This window comes from Lithobates pipiens, unplaced genomic scaffold (genome assembly GCF_037356315.1).
Source record: "Lithobates pipiens isolate NorthernLeopardFrog02 unplaced genomic scaffold, aLitPip1_a1.2 Scaffold_35, whole genome shotgun sequence".
Lineage (NCBI taxonomy): Eukaryota > Metazoa > Chordata > Amphibia > Anura > Ranidae > Lithobates > Lithobates pipiens.
Window position 1 is genome coordinate 22,500,289 of NW_027507811.1, and position 17,907 is coordinate 22,518,195.

The window sequence follows — 17,907 nt, forward strand, 5'->3', positions numbered from 1 at the left end:
TTTACTAGTGGAAGAGATGGAATTTATTCCTTGCTTTGCAGAGAAACAAATTCCATCGCTTCCATTCTGTCAGAACAGCGATCTGCCTTGTTTACAAGATTGCCATTCTGGCTCTCTGCCTAACGATAGGTGGGTGCCGGAGGACATTAGGTACCCTGCACCCAACGATCGGCTTCCGCTGTGTGTAAAAAAAAAAAGTGTTCGGGTTTGGCTTGAAGAAAAGGTGGCAACCCTATAAGGTGAATTTGGTTTGTTTTACACTTCACCCATCAATGAGTATATATTTATTTTGTTTTCAGTTTTGTGGTTGTTAATTACATTTTTTAACCACCAAGCCTTTTTTTTACACTTAGAACCCCAAAACATACATATACATACATATTTTATATATATTTTTTTCTAACACCCTAGAGAATAAATTGGTGGTCGTTGCAATACTTTCTTTCACACTGTATTTGCGCAGCGGTCATGCAAGCACACTTTGGAAAAAATACACTTTTTTAAATAAAAAAATAAGACAACAGCAAAGTTATCCCAATTTTGTTTTATATTGTGAAAGATAATGTTACGCTGAGTAAATTAATACCCAACATGTCACGCTTCAAAATTGCGCCCGTTTGTGGAATGGCGACAAACTTTTACCCTTATAAATCTCCATTGGCGATGTTTAAAAATGTCTACAGGTTACCAGTTTTGAGTTACAGAGGAGGTCTAGGGAATTATTGCTCTCGGTCTAACGATTGCGGCAATACCACCCATGTGTGGTTTGAACACAGTTTTCATATGCGGGTGGTACTCATGTATGCGTTCACTTCTGCGTGCGAACTCGTCAGGATGGGGCGATTTAAAAAAATGGATTTTACTTTTTAATTTATTATTTTAACACAAAAAATTTTTTCGGTCACTTTTATTCCTATTACAAGGAATGTAAACATCCCTTGTAATAGTAAAAAAAAGCATGACAAGACCTCTTAAATATGAGATCTGGGGGTCAAAAAGACCTCAGATCTCATATTTATACAAAGATGCAATAAATAAATACATTTCTCCTTTAAGATCTATGGGCGAAAGTGACGTTTGACGTTGCTTCCGCCCTCCCCTCCCATGCCATGGAAGCCGAGCAGGGGCCATCTTCCCCTTCAGTCGGCAGTCAGGCATCCACAGGAGAGGACCGGTGGTGGGTCCGGTAAGTGGCAGAGACGGCTGGAGCGCGACGGGAGGGGGTGGGCACCCCTCCCGCCACCGATAAAAGTGATCTTGCGGCAAATCCGCCACGGAGATCATTTTTCTCTTAAAGAGAAACGCACGCCGTTCCCGAAAATAACGGGGTTATGGCAGGTAGCTAGCAAATAAGTGTATTAGCAGCAGCTTACTTCCTTTTTAACCCTAAATCTGATTTATCAGGCTTCATATCTATAAGGTGAATTTAGTTTGTTATACACTTCATCCATCAATGAGCATATATTTAATTTGGTTTCAGTTTTGTAATTGTTAATTACATTCTTTAAAGTAGCGCAAGGGTTTTACACTGGAAGGGGCCATCAGACGATGGGTCCACTGTAGTCATATAGGGATGGACACGGTCAGCAACAATTTAAACAATGCTCAGTTGGTACTAAGATGTCCAAAGTGTGCCAAGAAAATATCCCCCACACCATTACACCACCAGCCTGAACCGTTGATACAAGGCAGGCTGGATTTATGCTTTCATGTTGTTTACGCCAAATTCTGAACCTACCATCTGACTGTTGCAGCTGAAATCGAGACCAGGCAACGTTTTTCCAATGTTCTATTGTCCAATTTTGGTGAATCTATGGGAATTGTAACCTCAGTTTCCTGCTCTTAGCTGACAGGAGTGGCACCCGGTGTGGTCTTCTGCTGCTGGAGCCCATCTGCTTGAAGGTTCAATGTGTCGTGCATTCAGAGATGGTATTCTGCATACTTTGGGTTTTGTAACAAGTGGTTATTCGAGTTACTGTTGCCTTTCTATAATCTGGAACCAGTCTGCCCATTCTCCTCTGACCTCAACAAGGCATTTTCGTCCACACAACTGCTCCTCACTGGATATTTTCTCTTTTTCGGACCATTGTCTGTAAACCCGAGAGATGATTCTGCTTTAAAATCCCAGTAGATGAGAAGTTTTGAAATACTCAGACCAGCCAAGTCTGGCACCATCAACGATGTAATGTTCAAAGTCACTTAAATCCCCTTTCTTCCCCATTCTGATGCTCGGTTTGGATTTCAGAAAGTCATCTTCACCATGTCTAGATGCCTTAATGCATTGAGTTGCAATGTGATTGGCTGATTAGCAATTTGTGTTACCAAGCAATTGAACAGGTGTACCTAAAAAAGTGGCCGGTGAATGTACATTACTTTCATTCAAGTAAGGGCACCCAAGGGAGAAGAAGACCTGCGGCCAAAAGTGGGAGCGTTTAAGTTACAGTACAGTGAATACTGGGTGTGGTATAATACAGTCTGAGCCTATTTGTGTATACACCACACATGTATGCCGTATTTCTTCTACTCACAAAATACTCCTTAACTACATTGGAACAAATGAGTCCTACAGACACATAAACACACAATGCAAGGGAGGAAAAAAATCCTAACGGGATTACCTTTACATAGGCTATCCCCCCTTCAGTCCACCATGAATGCTGCTGCCAGGCTCATCCACCTTACCAACCGTTCTGTGTCTGCTACTCCTCTCTGCCATTGCCTCCACTGGCATCCGCTCAACCAACCGTTCTGTGTCTGTTACTCGTCTCTGCCAATCCCTCCACTGGCATCCCCTCACCTAACCGTTCTGTGTCTGCTACTCCTCTCTGCCAATCCCTCCACAGGCATCCGCTCAACCAACCGTTCTGTGTCTGCTACTCCTCTCTGCCAATCCCTCCACTGGCATCCCCTCACCCAACCATTCTGTGTCTGCTACTTCTCTCTGCCAATCCCTCCACTGACATCCGCTCACCCAACCAATACAATTTAAAATATTAACAATGACTTACAAAGCCATCCACAACTCTGCCCCCAGCTACATCACTAACCTGGTCTCAATATACCAACCTAATCGTTCTCTTTGTTCCTCCGAAGACCTCCTGCTCTCTAGCTCCCTCATCACCTCCTCCCATGCTCACCGCCAGGACTTCTCCCGAGCCTCCTCTTCAGAGAAGCCTTTTCTGCCTCCACCTAGCAACTGTACTTTTATTTTCTCCATCAGCTCATCCCCCCCACAGTTATTACATTTTGTATCACTTGACTCTCCCTCCTAGATTGTAAGCTCTAATGAGCAGGACTCTCTGATTCCTCCTGTACTGAATTGTACTGTATGACCTCATGTAAAGCGCTGCGCAAACTGTTGGCACTTTATAAATTCTGTATAATAATAATTTTTATGGAAAAACACAACATGTTAGGAATTAACATACTTAATTTTCCTGTGCTCTTTACCTACAAATGTTTTGGATGGTTACAGGATCCGGTGGTTCTTATTTTGTTAAACCATTGCAGTTTTATCTTATAATAATCACATAATGAAAATAGATGGGACTCCACCCCCTCCCCCATAAAAGGCAATTTGTACAAAAAAAAATTATTGGTTAAAACCACAAGTGCTTTTTTACTACTACTATTCCTTTAGATTTTAAATTTAGATTTGGAATTAACAAATGCAGCAATTTAGAAATTAGATGAAAGGTTTAGCACTGGGAAACACTTTTTTTATAGACATTTTATATACAACTATATAGATCGGACCAAAGTGCAGGACATATGAGGAAGAAAGAGAGACGTTGTTCCAAATGCGGGACAGTCCCCCCAAATCAGGGACAGTTGGGAGCTATGCTTTTCTAATTATATTGAGTGGAAAAAGACAATTAATGGTGGAATGCAGAAAGAGAAAACCACGATCTTACAGACATGAGAAGTCAGAAACACGATGTGGTACCACAAACAAGGGGGAAATGATGTCAGTTGCAGGAAAGAAGCGACATTTAGAAAGGAAGTGAGGTAATATACAGACAGGAAGTGATGTCAGGTTTTAAAAAGGAAGTTCCGGGTGAAAGGTGAAACAGGAGGAAGCAGAGAAGAGGAGACATTGCAGAAACTGGCAGCAGAGGAGGTAATAAGATATTATTTTATATTTACACCCAGAAAAAAAAAAGTGCATTTATTATTTAGCCTGCAAAACTTTGCTCTCACAATCAGCAGATCGCAGGTGCAATTTCAGGCTCCTGCAGACACTTACTGCTGCTTTCTGCCCGTACCGCCATACGAGCTTACTGTAAAAAGAACTTGCGTAAGTGTTAATGAAATAAAGAGGTGCTCAGCAGCAGCTTCACAGTTTACAGCCGCGCCAATTTTGAAATTTGACAGAGGGTGCGGGGAAGGGAACCTTCACCCTCTCTCACAGGAAGGGGAAGCTTGGAGCATGCTAAATGTTACACCCTAAACACGGGTTTGATATAGGGTTGCCACCTTTTCTTCAAGTCAAACCCGTACACTTTAGCGGCGCACAGAATTATTATATATTTTTTAATATAAACTATACATATATTTTGCTATTAAATAGCATTTCTAATCATATGAATTTAATAACAAGAGTCCCGATTTACATCAGAGTCCACAGAGTTCTCCTTTTACATTTGAACTCTCAGAGTTCCCATCCACTGTAAGGGGGGGTTCTGCAGACTCTGATGTAAGGGAGAACTCTGGGGACTCTGACATAAGGGATGCTCTGGGAACCCTGATCTAAGGGGGAACACTGAGAACTCTGATGTAAGAGGGAACACTGTGGCTTTGGTGTAAAGGAGAACTCTGATGTAAAGGGGGCTCTAAGAACCCTGTTTTACCTTAGTGTACTCACTCAGAGGCAGGAAAGAGAAGGTGGGAGACTTCAGTCACAAACAGGGATGGATGGTGAGCTCACTTACCCATTGGCAGTCAGCACCTTTCATCCAGATGTCTCTGAGGCTGCTGGACTTCAAATTTCCAGCCCCCACTTTCCATTTCCGAGGCACATCCCTGGGGATTGGAATGTGGACAGAGGGGTAGGGGCGGGAGGAAGAGGTGCAGATCGAGCCTTCGCTCCTCTCCCATCTGTACGTGTATTTGGGGGGGGGATTGTTAATAATGGCTTTGGGCAGTGTGAAACAGAGCGTAACAGACACTCTCAGCTTAGACAAATGCAGACAGCAACCCTTCTGGGAAGCCATAGTCCAGTCTCAATAATGTGTCCGGTTTTCAGGCAGGCTGAAACCTGGACACATGATGCCAAACCCGAACTGTCCGGGTGAATCCTGGACAGGTGGCAACCCTAGTTTGATATGTAACATGCTCCAAAGTTGCACTTAGCCTTTAAGATTAATGTTTACTTGTCTGTGAGTTATAATGATCAGCGAGGCCACTATAATATCTGTCTACAGAGATCAGAGTCTTGTATGGATCAGAAGTCATCAATGAGGATGGAGGAGGACCCGAGTCACATGAATAAGAGGCTATTGAACCTTACCCTGGAGATCATCTACCTGCTGACTGGAGAGGTGAGGAGGGTTCTGGGAGGTCACATGACATCACTCTTATCTATTAAAAAAACACAGACCTGACTGGAGAGGTGAGGAGGATTCTGGGAGGTCACATGACATGATTGTTGCTCTTTCAATGCAGAGAGTTCCTCCGGTGAAATCTGGTGACCATCTAACCATCACAGTGCCTTCCCTGCATTTGCTGAAACCCAAGAGAAACAAGGACAAGAAGATTGTGGAAGTTGCCAACAAGATCATTAAGATGCTGACAGGAGAGGTGAGCGGTGCCGGGAATTCTGGGACATTATCCAGTAACAGACAAGGGATGTGTCTGGATGGTGACTGTATCATTGTGTGTGTCAGGTTCCTATAAGGTGTCAGGATGTCACTGTCTATTTCTCCATGGAGGAGTGGGAGTATTTAGAAGGACACAAGGATCTCTACAAGGACGTCATGATGGACGATCAGCCGCCCCTCACATCACCGGGTAAGAGGAGACTTTATTGTAAAGGAGAGAGCAGTACGGAGGGTCCACCTAGATCCCCCATCATCTGATAAACACATAGAAACAATGTATTCAGTCAGTGTGTGTGTTTCCTACAGATGGATCCAGTAAGAGGAACCCACCAGAGAGATGTCCCCGTCCTCTGTATTCCCGGGATTCCACACAGGAAGATCACACCATCCCTCACCATCATCAGGTAAATGGAACACAGAAGTGATTTGTGAAATAACATTCTTCTATGTACTCTCATATTTTAATGTTTACTTCTACATCTAAAATGTTGCCTCTACTCCACCTTCCCATTTCCCCCTTGGAGCACCTTTCACTTTTGTTTTTTTTAATATCAATATTCACACTCATCTTTGGTGGGATTTTGGCCTAGTCATGTGACATCATGCGTCCTTTTCCTTCTTGTGTTCCTCTTAATGATGGGCACGTGTTGAATGACATGGTTGTGTTCGTAGATCCTGTGAGTCCAGGCTGGCATGATGATGAGCGTTAAGAGGTTGGGTCCCTGCTCCCCTGGGCTCACAGGAAATCGACAGGAGACCTAATTTTTCTCTGCTGTAGGTCAGTGACACCTACTGGTCTTAACAATGGATTAATGAATGCAGAGCTGTATATTAATTTGTCTCTTTTATCTGCATTGAATACAGCTTTAATAGAGGTTTTCTATTATTTTGTGGTTTAGGGTGAAGAACGGATTCATATTAAAGCTGATGTTAAAGAAGAAGAAGTAGAGATGTATGTAGGGGGTGATCAGCCGTCCACAGAGGAGGTTGGTATGATTATAAGAAGTCGGAATGACATTTCTCTACCTATCAACACAGGTAAGTGATGCTATGGAAGAATTCATCAATATAATATCATGTTCCCAACAAATGAGGAGGAGATACTGTACACCATATGAAAGGTCCATCTCCATTCCTCAATATAACGTCATGTTCCCGATAAATGAGGAGGAGATACTGTACACCATATGAAAGGTCCATCTCCATTCCTCAATATAACGTCATGTTCCCAACAAATGAGGAGGAGATACTGTACACCATATGAAAGGTCCATCTCCATTCCTCAATATAACGTCATGTTCCCAACAAATGAGGAGGAGATACTGTACACCATATGAAAGGTCCATCTCCATTCCTCAATATAACGTCATGTTCCCAACAAATGAGGAGGAGATACTGTACACCATATGAAAGGTCCATCTCCATTCCTCAATATAACGTCATGTTCCCAACAAATGAGGAGGAGATACTGTACACCATATGAAAGGTCCATCTCCATTCCTCAATATAACGTCATGTTCCCAACAAATGAGGAGGAGATACTGTACACCATATGAAAGGTCCATCTCCATTCCTTAATATAACGTCATGTTTCCACAAAATGATGTAGGTAAAGATGCACAAAACTATTTTACCCAGTGTACCATAGTTGTTTTCTATCCTTAATCTGATATGTTTTCATATTTTGTATTGCAATTATACCCTTTTCCATATAAGAACTACGCAACTGTTGACTGCTAGGCCAAAATACATGACTCTTTTTTTACATTCATTTAAAAATTTCTTTCCAACAGATGGATGTGATGTCAGGAATTCCTCGGAGAGACGTCTTCTATTATCTGCTGATTGTAAGTTAGAAGATAATGTCATCACACAGGATCCTCCAGGAGGAAATCCAAATACACAAAATATACATCACAGACCTTCCTGTCCGGAGACATCAATGGATCCCTCTGATCAGGGGGAATCTTCTCATCAATCACATACTATGATTGGAAATATCCATGTAAGATCTCACACTGCAGATCCATCAACAGATCCTTCTAATCCCGAGGAATCTTCCTCACCCCATGAAGGAGCTCACCAAGGTGAGAATCTATTCTCATGCTTAGAGTGCGGGAAATCTTTCACTGAAAACGAAAACCTTCTCAAACACCAGAGCATTCACACAGGTGAGCATCTTTATTCATGTTCAGAGTGCGGGAGATGTTTCACTGACAAAGGAAAGCTTCTTTTACACCAGAGAATTCACACAGGTGAGCGTCCTTATTCATGTACGGAGTGCGAGAAATGTTTTACTCAAAAGGGAGACTTTGTTAAACACCAGAGGATTCACACAGGTGAGCGTCCTTATTTATGTTCAGACTGTGGAAAAGCCTTTACTAATAAAGATCAGCTTGTTAGACACCAGAGAATTCACACGGGTGAGCGTCCCTATTCATGTTCAGAGTGCGGAAAATCCTTCACTAAGAAAGATCACCTTGTTGGACACCTGAGAATTCACACTGGTGAGCGTCCTTATTCATGTACGGAGTGCGGGAAATGTTTTACTCAAAAAGGAGACCTTGTTAAACACCAGAGGATTCACACGGGTGAGCACCCTTATTCATGTTCAGACTGCGGGAAATCCTTCACTATTAGAGATAACCTTGTTGGACACCTGAGAATTCACACGGGTGAGCGTCCTTATTCATGTACAGAGTGCGGGAAATGTTTTTCTCAGAAAGTAAGCTTTGTTAAACACCAGAGGATTCACACGGGTGAGCACCCTTATTCATGTTCAGACTGCGGGAAATCCTTCACTAATAGAAATAACCTTGTTAGACACCAGAGAATTCACACGGGTGAGCGTCCTTATTCATGTTCAGACTGCGGAAAATCCTTCACTATGAAAGATCACCTTGTTGGACACCTGAGAATTCACACGGGTGAGCGTCCTTATTCATGTACAGAGTGCGGGAAATGTTTTTCTCAGAAAGCAAGCTTTGTTAAACACCAGAGGATTCACACGGGTGAGCACCCTTATTCATGTTCAGACTGCGGGAAATCCTTCACTAATAGAGATAACCTTGTTAGACACCAGAGAATTCACACGGGTGAGCGTCCTTATTCATGTTCAGACTGTGGAAAATCCTTCACTATGAAAGATCACCTTGTTGGACACCTGAGAATTCACACTGGTGAGCGTCCTTATTCATGTACAGAGTGCGGGAAATGTTTTTCTCAGAAAGTAAGCTTTGTTAAACACCAGAGGATTCACACAGGTGAGCACCCTTATTCATGTTCAGACTGTGGGAAATCCTTCACGAATAGAGATAACCTTAATAGACACCAGAGAATTCACACGGGTGAGCGTCCTCATACATGTACGGTGTGCGGGAAATGCTTTTCTCAGAAAGGAGACTTTATTAGACACCAGAAAACTCACACGGGTGATCGTCGTTGATGATATACAGAGTGCGGAAAATCTTTCACTGAGCAAAAGCTACTTCTTACACACCAGAGACATTGTGGATTCAATGTTGAATTAGGCATTCATAAGTCTGGTGTGCTTTAAAACTACCGTCATATGGTGGCACAGTGGTGTAGTGGTTAGCACTCTTGCCTAGCAGTAAAAAGGGTTGCTGGTTTGAATCCCGACCAAGACACTACCTGCCTGGAGTTTGCATGTTCTCCCTGTACCTGCATGGGTTTCCTCTGGGTGCTCTGTTTTCCTCCCACACTTCAAAGACATGCTGGTAGGTTAATTGGCTTCTGTCCAAAAAATTGGCCTTAGTATATGAATGTGAGTTGGGGACCTTCGATTGTAGGTTCCTTGAGGGTAGGGACCACGGTGAGTGTACGATATATGTGTGGAACGCTGCGTAAATTGATGGCACTATATGGGTACCTTAAATAAATAATATATAATAGAGGAGCATCTTAATGAGACACAATGTACAGTTTCATTTTTGCATGAATAAAACAGGATTGGATTTTAGGGGATATTTTTTTTTTTTTTGTAGTATAATAGCATTTTGTGCTCATATATCTTGGTCAGTATTGGTCGATAAGTCAGGGTTTGGTCTTTGACTGGTTTACATTAACAATAATGACAATACATGCTGCAAAAAAAAAAAAAAACAATAGTTGTGTCATTACTTGTGACAATTGTATTAACACATGGGCAAAAATCAAGCAATTGCAGCAATACTGAAGCAATGAAATTGTCAGAAACCATAAACCAGACCGAGACAGATGTACATTAAATCACACTTGTTTATTAAGAAAAAATAAAAAGCTAAATAGAGTAAGCGTAGTCAAAGCATAGCCAGAGTCCAATAACCAGGGTAATCAGCCAGGCCAGAAGTCAGGGATCCAAGCGAAGGAACAGCAAGCAGGATAAGGAGCAAAAAGGGATGTCAGCAAGCCAGTCTTTAAACAGGAATGCAGGAGATGGTTTCTTGTGATGTGACCAAGGCGAAGGCGGAGATGAAGTGAACTGGACAGCTTTAAGTAGGCAGGTCAGACGAGCAGGATCAGGAACAGCTGGGTAACTGTGAAGAGAGATGGGAGCTGGCAATTAGCCGGCAGCTGAGCAGACAGCCCAGAGAAGCAAGGGCTAAGCCAGCCCTGACAGAAATGTGGGAGCTGCAAATCAATATATTCTGACAGCCCCACCTGACGTCATTGACTAAATATGGTATTACCCACGTATGGTCAATAGCATCATCCAGGATGCCCGTTGGCTTGTTTACAATTTGAAAAAAGCCAGTATACAAGCAGGATCCTTGGTTGCTAGGATGCTGTCTGCTGCCTGCACCCTAGCAACCAAAGATGCTTGAGGCCCACGCACCAGGGAGCTGCCATTTAGTGGCAGTAGTAAAACTTCCCCCAAATAAGTGACTTCTTGCTGCATCAGCTGCAAGAGGTTTGGAAAGATGAACATGGCCAAATTGGGCTATTTACTTCAACCGGTTCTCAAAAAAACTGGAATCTCATTCTAAGTCCTAATCAAGATATCAAAGAATCCATATCACATGTAGCTCTGATACTTATGTGCTAGTCTTAAAGACGGCTAGGCACCAGTCCCAATTTGAAACAAGCCAGTAGACAGCAAGAGCCTTTGTTGCTAGGATGCTAGTGCTACCACCACTAAATAAATGACTTCCTGCTGCATGTGGTTTGGAGAGGCGGACATGGCCAAAATCTGGTCATGCACTTCAACAGGTCCATAAACAACCTGGAATCTCATTCCAAGCCCTAATCAAGATATCAAAGACTCAGAATGACGTGTAGCTCTGATGCTTATGTGCTAGTCTTAAAGATGGCTAGGTACCAGTCCCAATATGAAACAAGCCAGTAGACAGCAGAAGCCTTGGTTGCTAGGATGCTGTCAGCTGCCTGCTCCCTAGCAAGCAAAGATTCTTGCAGCCCAGACACCAGAGAGTTGTCATTTAGTGGCATCAGTAACCCTGCCACCAAATGAATGACTTCCTGCTGCAGCTGCTCCAAGAGCTTTGGACAGGCAAACATGGCCAAATACTTCAACCGCTCCACATACTGGAATCTCATCCGACACCATACTCAATATCAGTATCGTGTGTAGCTCTGGTGCTTATGTGTTGGTCCACAAAATGGCCAGGTAAAAGAGCTCGTCTTCCCTCCATGAAACCATCGATATGAAGTGGAGCCGTACACTGATGATATTAGAGAAAGTCTTACATTTAGTCTCAATACAGTCTCGTATAGAACCCCTGTCTACTTACAATTTATAGAGAATACCAGGAGGAGATTGGGTTTCTCTCAGAAGCATTGTAGAAACACATTATTGGAGGTTTTGCTACTGAGTGGAAGACAGGAAGTGATGTCACATACAGACAGGAGGTTCTAAGTTGTGAGGAAGTAGTGAGGAGACATTGGTGGAATTGGCAGCAGAGGAGGTAATAAGATATTATTTTATATTTACATCCAGTAACCCCCATCATGTCCATCCTCTTCTTCCATAGTCAATGTGATGTCTTTTATCTCCAGCAGACACTATATATATATATATATATATATATATATATATATATATATATATATATATATATATATTGTAGCGGGGTCTCTTTAAGAACTATAAAACTACTGTTCCCAGAACCCTGCTGGTTCCCAGGATTCTTTGAGTTATGCCCCAGAGACTTATGGGGGAGGAAATATAAGGAGGGGGAGAGGCCTAGTTCGCTCTCTTTGGACACCCCCCTCTCTTCAAGCAAGAGGAGATCTGTGCTGAACTGCTGAGGCACAAGGCCTGAAGCCTGGGCCTTGTGCTCTTTTCCAAAGAGCTCTCTGCCAGCCTAGTTGTACCTGAGAGACATTTTCTCATTCCTTGCTGCTGTACACCAGAAGGATTGAAGACTCGGAGGTCGGTGGATTCCTGTTCCTAGACGAAAAGGCAGAGAAACCGGACTTGGACTTGTCCGGGTGGTGAGAGCTGTTTAAAGACAGATGATTTATCATTTATGATTTTATTTTCCATCTAGATCAGTCAGGCCTGACTGCATAGGTAGACAGTGCTGGGTGTTTACCCATGTGGGGAAGTAGCTGAAAAAGGGCAGCGCTAGAGTTGCATAGCAATACTTTATTATGCTGATTACTCTGTTTATCTTTATTACTGGTTACTGCAGGGACCTGATTATGTGTTGCAATCCAAATGTTTGATTCATGTTATTCCTTTTATAAAAACAATAAGTAAAGTCAGTTATATACTTTCAAAGATTGTCTATGAGCTTGAGTTACCCACGCACACACACACACATATTTAGAGTATAAGTGATTTAATGTGTATTGCTAGATACTAACTGTGCCAGAGTGGGTAGTGCAGATTGCCGGGGGGTTGGCGGAGCTGTGCTCAGGACCCAAACCAAACTTGCGGCCCTCTTAAGTGAGGGTATCGCTATACGTGGGGGCTCATAAATCCGGAATTTCTGAGACAGCGGTGAACACACCAGAGGTACCGGCATGGACCCACAGGGAGTCAGAGCGTGGTGTGAAGCGGCTAAGGCCGACCCAAGTCAGTCAGTGGTCATTAGCCTCCCAGGGGAGAAATGGTCGACAGAGACTGTAGAGGAGTTAATGAAGTCAGTGTCCCCAGACCATGAACCATGGGTGATGGAGATAAAATCAGACCCAGACATCTCATATCAGTATGCGCTAGTGAAATACTGGGATGGGATGCCGGAGGCTTGCAAGCGCAACCGTGTACGGACACAAGACAACAGATCCTATAGGTTGGCGCACGCAACAAAGGAGGAGCCATCGCCAACGGGATCACCGCAGGCTGCGGCCCGTACCTCACCCGAGAGTCTCAGATCAGCACCGGCCACCCTTAGCGCAGAACTGTGTGCTGTCCTGGGGGAGATTGTGGCCCAGTGCAAGAAGGATCCCACAGATTACCCGATGTCGGGGTACAGAAAACTCCGGATGTTTTCAGGGAGGAAACCTGTACCTTCGGAAGAAGAGGGATTTGAAGATTGGTTAGATAGCGCAACTCAGGCACTAGAGGAATGGGAAGTTCCAGAGCGCAGAAAGAAGCAGAGGATTGTGGAAAGTCTAAAGGGGCCTGCTCTAGAGGCCGTTCGCAACCTGAAGATGAGCAGGACAGACTGTAATGCGCAGGAGTACCTAGATGTACTACAGACTGTGTTTGGTGGGACAGAGAAAATCTCTGAGCTTGCTTATCAGTTAGAGCATTGCTACCAGAAGAAAGGTGAAAAACTATCAGACTACATGGGACGTTTAGATAAAATCCTGCATAGGATGATCCTAAAGAAGGGGATCAGCCCAGGAAAAGTAGATGAGGCCCGTGCTCAACAGGTACTGAGGGGAGCTCAACCCATGGATCCTATTGCATGGACACTGCGTGCCCGACTGGATGGGAAGAATCTGGAGTACACTGACCTCATCCGAATGATCAGAGAGGAAGAGGCCCTACTGGAAGAGAAAAGGGAAGAACATCTCACCGAGCCCGTCAACCAACCGGTAGCAATAGTTACACCGGCCATGACTCCCGCTAGAGATAAGGAGCTGGACACTTTGAAGTTACAGATGTCCCAGGTGATGGAGATGTTGACTGCTATGATGGCGAAAGGTCAAGGGGGAGCCGAGAACCCAAGTCCTAGGAAGGAGTTGTTTCCAGATACACCAACACCAAGCCCCACTCGAGACCGAGAAGAGATGCTATGCTACAACTGCGAGGGCAGTGGCCACTTCGCCAGTAGATGTTCCAGTCCCAAGAAGAACAAGATAGATAACTGCCAGCCGGCGGGAAACTTCAGAGGGCCCCGGTGAGGGAGTCAACCGGGTGCCCATGCCTTTCAGTGAACTCCAAACTGAATAGAAGAAAGAGAGAGAGAGGAAACCAGACCCCTCAGAAGGAATGTCTACAAATAAGAGACAATAACATCCCTCAGCAGGTTTGTACTCCCATTACTGTGGGGAGGGTCAATGCATACCAGGCTCGAAAAAGAGTAAAGTCAAAAACCAACTGGATGAAGACGGGTCCCCAGAAGAGGGTGGCCTCAACCCAGCCGTTCCCAGAAGAATTGGTCGGCCCGTCCCCCACTGTCTCCATCCAGGTGGAAGGAGTCTACACGAAGGCCCTCCTGGACACTGGAGCTCAAGTGACTTTGTTGTACAGAGACTTCTATGATAGGCACTTGAGCCATTTGCCTATACAGAAGATAGAAGAGCTGGAGATATGGGGCCTTGAAACTCAGAGTTTCCCCTACGATGGTTACATGCCCATAAAGCTGACCTTCGATCCATCTGTGGCAGGGAAAACGGAGGTGTTTGACACCCTGGCAGTTGTGTGTCCTAGACCGCCCGGGGCCAGCAAGATGTCCCTCATCATAGGGACCAATACGGATCTGGTGCGAAGACTTCTGACCCCTCTAGTGGAGACGAGTAACCATCAAGATCCCAATATCCATCCCATGCTGAAGACAGCCTACCAACGGTTGGTCCTATAGCAGAAGACCCCAGGAGAGGGGATAGGGAAGGTGTGGAGACTTGGGAGAGAGGGAGTGGTGCTGCAGCCCGGAGAGGTAGCCTGCCTCAGGGCCACGGTGAAGCTTACCTGGGAGCAGCCTGGCCCCTTTGTCATGCTGGAATCCGATCCAAGGGAGGATCACTCAGGCCTGGAAGTGATACCGGAAGTGATTTCAATCAAGGCCCTGAAGAAGGCTCGAGGAAGAGTCCCAGTGAGTGTGAGAAACCCTACGGAGAGACCCATAGAGATCCCTGCCAGAATGCTGTTGGGGCAGGTGAGTCCTGCGGCCCCAGTCAGCTGGTCTGAAGTAAAAGGAACGGGCGAAGGAGGAGATGTTTGGGAAAAACTTTCCATGGAGAACCCGGACCTACCTGGAGCCTGGAAGGAGAGAGCCAAGGCCCAGCTGACTAGATGGGAGAGGATTTTCTCAAAGGATGAGTTTGATGTTGGATGTGCCAGGAGTGCCACCCACCGAATCTGCCTCCAAGAAGACAAACCCTTCAGGGAAAGGGTTAGGCGGGTCCCTCTAGCTGACCTGGAGGATCTGAGGGAGCAGCTTGCGGAGTTGAAGAAGACTGGTGTGATTCGGGAGTCTAGAAGTCCCTATGCCTCCCCCATAGTGGTGGTCAGGAAAAAGAATGGGTCGTTGAGGCTTTGTATTGACTACAGGACTCTCAACGGGAGGACCATCCCTGACCAGTATACCACACCGAGAATAGAGGATGCCCTACAGAGTTTGGCTGGTGCCAAGTGGTTCAGTGTAATGGACCTCAAGAGTGGGTACTACCAAATCCCCATGCACCAGGAAGACCGAGAGAAGACAGCTTTCATAACCCCAGTGGGATTCTTTGAATTCAACAGAATGCCTCAGGGCCTGTCTGGAGCCCCTGCTACCTTTCAACGCCTTATGGAGAAGACCGTTGGAGACATGAACCTCATAGAAGTCCTTGTGTACTTGAACGATGTCATTGTCTTCGGGAAGACTTTGGAAGAACATGAGGCCAGGTTGGAGAAGGTGTTGAGAAGACTCAGCGAAGAGGGACTCAAGCTTTCTCCCGAGAAGTGCCGGTTTTACCAATCCTCTGTGAACTATCTGGGACACATAGTGTCTGAAAAGGGAGTGGCTACAGACCCTGAGAAGTTGGAGGCAGTTACCTCCTTGGCCAAGACCGACAACAGTCACAGAGCTCAGATCTTTCCTGGGGTTCTGCTCCTATTATAGAAGATTTGTGGATGGGTTTGCCCGGATTGCCAAGCCACCGAACGAATTGCTCAAGACTGAAGGAGAAGAGGATGGTTTGGGACCCAGGAGGGCCGGTGAGTCGGTTCAAGATCAGTGGAGCCCAAGGTGTGAAGAGGCTTTCCGAACCTTGAAGAGGAGCCTTACCACGGCCCCAGTCCTGGCCTATGCCGACCCCACCAGACCATATGAGCTACATGTCGATGCCAGTCATGAGGGCCTAGGCGGAGTGCTCTATCAAGAGCATGAAGAGCAGCTGCGACCAGTGGCCTATGTGAGCCGGAGCCTGACTCCCTCAGAGAAGAACTACCCCACTCATAAATTGGAGTTCTTGGCCCTCAAATGGGCAGTAGTAGACAAACTGAAGGACTATCTCTATGGGGCGGAGTTTACCGTAAAGACAGATAACAATCCTCTGACCTACCTCTTCACTACTGCAAAGTTAGATGCAACCGGACACAGATGGTTGGCTGCATTATCCGGATTCAACTTCAGTCTAAAATACAGACCAGGGGCTGGAAATAGGGATGCAGATGCCCTGTCCCGAAGATCTCATGTCATGGTCGATGACTGGGAAGACTGGACTCAGGTAGCACCGGAAGGAGTGCGAGCACTCTGTCAGGGTGCTGAGTTTCAAGCAAGAGGGGGCTCCAGAGCAGAGGAGATAGGAGTCACCGCAGTGGGAGTCCCTCAACCCTACTGTGGGGTAATTCAACTAGCAGAGGAACTCCTGCCAAAGCTGTCCAGAAAGGAGCTGAGCTATGACCAATTGGAAGACCCCATGGGGAGATTGGTCCTTGAAGCTTTGGAGAATGAGAATCCAGAGGGACTTCGACATCACCCTTCCAAGGAGGCTCGCCTGCTGAGGAAAGAGTTGGATAAGCTACAAGTACATCAGGGAGTGGTCTACCGAAGGGGCCCCTCTGATAACTCAGAAGATAAGTGGCAGTTGTTTCTCCCAGAGAAGCACCGAGAGACGGTACTAATTGCCTTACATGACCAGCATGGCCATCTAGGGGCGGAGAGAACTTTTCAGCTTGTCAGAAGCCGGTTCTATTGGCCCTGTATGAGGGCAGAAGTGGAGGAATATTGCCGTTCTTGTGCACGATGCATCCAGAGGAAGACTCTACCCCATCAAGCTGCCCCAATGGGCCACCTACAGAGTCAGGGTCCAATGGATCTGGTGTGTATTGACTTTCTCTGCCTCGAACCCGATTTGAGTGGATTGGGAAATGTTCTGGTGGTAACCGATCATTTCACCCGTTATGCCCAGGCTTTCCCCACCAAAGACCAAAAGGCCTGCACTGTGGCCAAGGTGCTCATGGAAAAATACTTTGTCCACTATGGATTACCACAGAGAATCCACTCAGACCAAGGAAGGGACTTTGAGAGTCGTCTGATCCGGAACCTACTGGACTGGGAGTAGAGAAGACCAGGACTACACCTTATCATCCACAAGGAGATGCCCAACCTGAGAGGTTTAATCGGACCTTACTAAACATGCTTGGAACTCTAGAGACAGAGAAGAAGCAACACTGGAGCCAACACATATCAGCTCTGGTGCACGCTTACAACTGCACCACAAGTGATGTGACAGGTTACTCCCCCTACCGGCTCATGTTTGGGAGAGAAGCAAGATTGCCGGTGGATCTGGCCTTTGGCATTTCCCTAGACCATGCCTCTGCTACCTCCCACAAGGGATATGTGGACCGACTTAGACACAATTTGAAAGTGGCCCATGAACGAGCTCAGGCGGCCTCGGACCAAAGGGGAGCCCGCAACAAGAGGAACTTCGATCTGAAGGTTCGAGTGCAAGACCTGCAGCCTGGGGACCG

The 17,907-nt window shown here is 45.5% G+C and overlaps 1 protein-coding gene and 1 pseudogene across 2 annotated transcripts in view; both read left to right on the top strand.

The window, feature by feature from the left end:
• LOC143956391 (uncharacterized) overlaps positions 1 to 9,798 on the top strand; it is a 221,053-nt pseudogene extending 211,255 nt beyond the window's left edge. Inside the window, exon 11 of the transcript XR_013269903.1 lies at positions 7,895 to 9,798. The product of XR_013269903.1 is annotated as an uncharacterized LOC143956391 (transcript). The remainder of the gene's footprint in view (positions 1 to 7,894) is intronic.
• Positions 4,040 to 7,751, top strand: LOC143956366 (uncharacterized). The gene is made up of 6 exons (XM_077466586.1): positions 4,040 to 4,120; positions 5,424 to 5,540; positions 5,665 to 5,799; positions 5,886 to 6,009; positions 6,126 to 6,223; positions 6,719 to 7,751. The coding sequence occupies exons 2-6, from the start codon at positions 5,439 to 5,441 to the stop codon at positions 6,863 to 6,865; spliced, it is 606 nt and encodes a 201-aa protein (XP_077322712.1). The 5' UTR covers positions 4,040 to 4,120; positions 5,424 to 5,438; the 3' UTR covers positions 6,866 to 7,751.
• Positions 9,799 to 17,907: the final 8,109 nt, after the last annotated feature.

Excerpts from the sequence above, each read along its gene's own strand:
- LOC143956366 (XM_077466586.1), top strand. The coding sequence starts at position 5,439 with ATGGATCAGAAGTCATCAATGAGGATGGAGGAGGACCCGAGTCACATG. Across the intron at positions 5,541-5,664 it reads TCTACCTGCTGACTGGAGAG|AGAGTTCCTCCGGTGAAATC; the intron begins GTGAGGAGGGTT and ends CTTTCAATGCAG. Across the intron at positions 6,224-6,718 it reads CCATCCCTCACCATCATCAG|GGTGAAGAACGGATTCATAT; the intron begins GTAAATGGAACA and ends TTTGTGGTTTAG.